This window comes from Rhagoletis zephyria, unplaced genomic scaffold (genome assembly GCF_001687245.7).
Source record: "Rhagoletis zephyria isolate East Lansing unplaced genomic scaffold, Rhagoletis_zephyria_1.1 Rzeph_scaffold_82321, whole genome shotgun sequence".
NCBI lineage: Eukaryota > Metazoa > Arthropoda > Insecta > Diptera > Tephritidae > Rhagoletis > Rhagoletis zephyria.
The window spans coordinates 1-1,074 of NW_016239369.1; the positions used below are offsets into that span (position 1 = coordinate 1).

The window sequence follows — 1,074 nt, forward strand, 5'->3', positions numbered from 1 at the left end:
GTATTTTGCTTTGATTATGGTTCTGCATTTATTGCATTACTAATACAAAATAAATTCTGTTGGTTGCATTTATTTGTTTATTTTGCGCCTTTTTTTCATTTTCTCAGTGGGGGAGTTGTCATCAATTTGAGAGGTTATTCAGTTGTTTTGTTGTTGCTTGGATGATGTTATTGGACTGCTGTCTATTAACTACTAGCATCTTAAATGTTTGTTTGTTTGTACATTGTACATCTTAATAAACATTCCCTAATTAGTTAATGTGTGTACACTTATTTGAAAGCCATTGAATTTTAAAATTTCGCTAAATATCAAAATTTTGTTCGCTTTTTGTCATAATTCTCTTTCTAAATGCGTGCATAAACTTTCACTTCAATTACAAAGTTTTTGTAACAGCCGTGTGTATAGCGTTGGCCACATAATCGACATTGTTCTCATTGAGACCGCACATGTTAATGCGTCCCGATTTCAGCAAGTAAACGTGGAATTCATCGATCAGCACGCGCACTTGTTTTTCTGTAAATAGCAAAGAAGCGACGAGTTTAATAAATTTGTTGACACTTTTATTTATAAGCTTACCATTCAATCCCGTGTATGAGAACATGCCAATTTGTGAGACAATGTGATCCCATGTGCCAGGCGTCTTGAGTTCTGTAAGGCGATCGAAAAGTGCCTGACGCATTTTAATTATACGACCTGACATCGTTTTAATGCAGTCCATCCTGTCAAAGTTTAAAAAAAAAAATGGACGTATTAAATATTTGCAGGTAAATTAAGTAGATAGTATATTTAATTTATATAATACGAAACATATGCATGTGTGAATATCTTATTTAGGCAGTTAAAATAAAGTCTAGGAATACTGGCAGAAGAGTCAAAAAGGTAGTCAAAAAGATTCCCTGTGACACAGACAGCGAAAATCTCTCAAGAAGTTTTAGGGATAATTTATCAATAGGCTTATATATGCAAGTCTGAAATGTGGATTTATATGGCGCTAGTTATGCAATGTGCTAGGTTCAAAAAAATAAAATAATATAAATAAACAATAGAAAATAATCGCCTACAAATCGCTTTACT

At 32.9% G+C, this 1,074-nt stretch overlaps 1 protein-coding gene across 1 annotated transcript; it reads right to left on the reverse strand.

Annotated features, from left to right (window-relative positions):
- Positions 1-133: 133 nt before the first annotated feature.
- On the reverse strand, positions 134-714 carry LOC108357685 (aspartate aminotransferase, cytoplasmic-like). The gene is made up of 2 exons (XM_017608759.1): positions 577-714; positions 134-513 (listed from the first exon to the last, which is right to left on the reverse strand). Exons 1-2 carry the CDS (start codon positions 698-700, stop codon positions 374-376), a joined length of 264 nt encoding a protein of 87 aa, XP_017464248.1. The 5' UTR covers positions 701-714; the 3' UTR covers positions 134-373.
- Positions 715-1,074: the final 360 nt, after the last annotated feature.

Excerpts from the sequence above, each read along its gene's own strand:
- LOC108357685 (XM_017608759.1), bottom strand. The coding sequence starts at position 700 with ATGTCAGGTCGTATAATTAAAATGCGTCAGGCACTTTTCGATCGCCTT. Across the intron at positions 514-576 it reads CTCATACACGGGATTGAATG|AAAAACAAGTGCGCGTGCTG; the intron begins GTAAGCTTATAA and ends TGCTATTTACAG.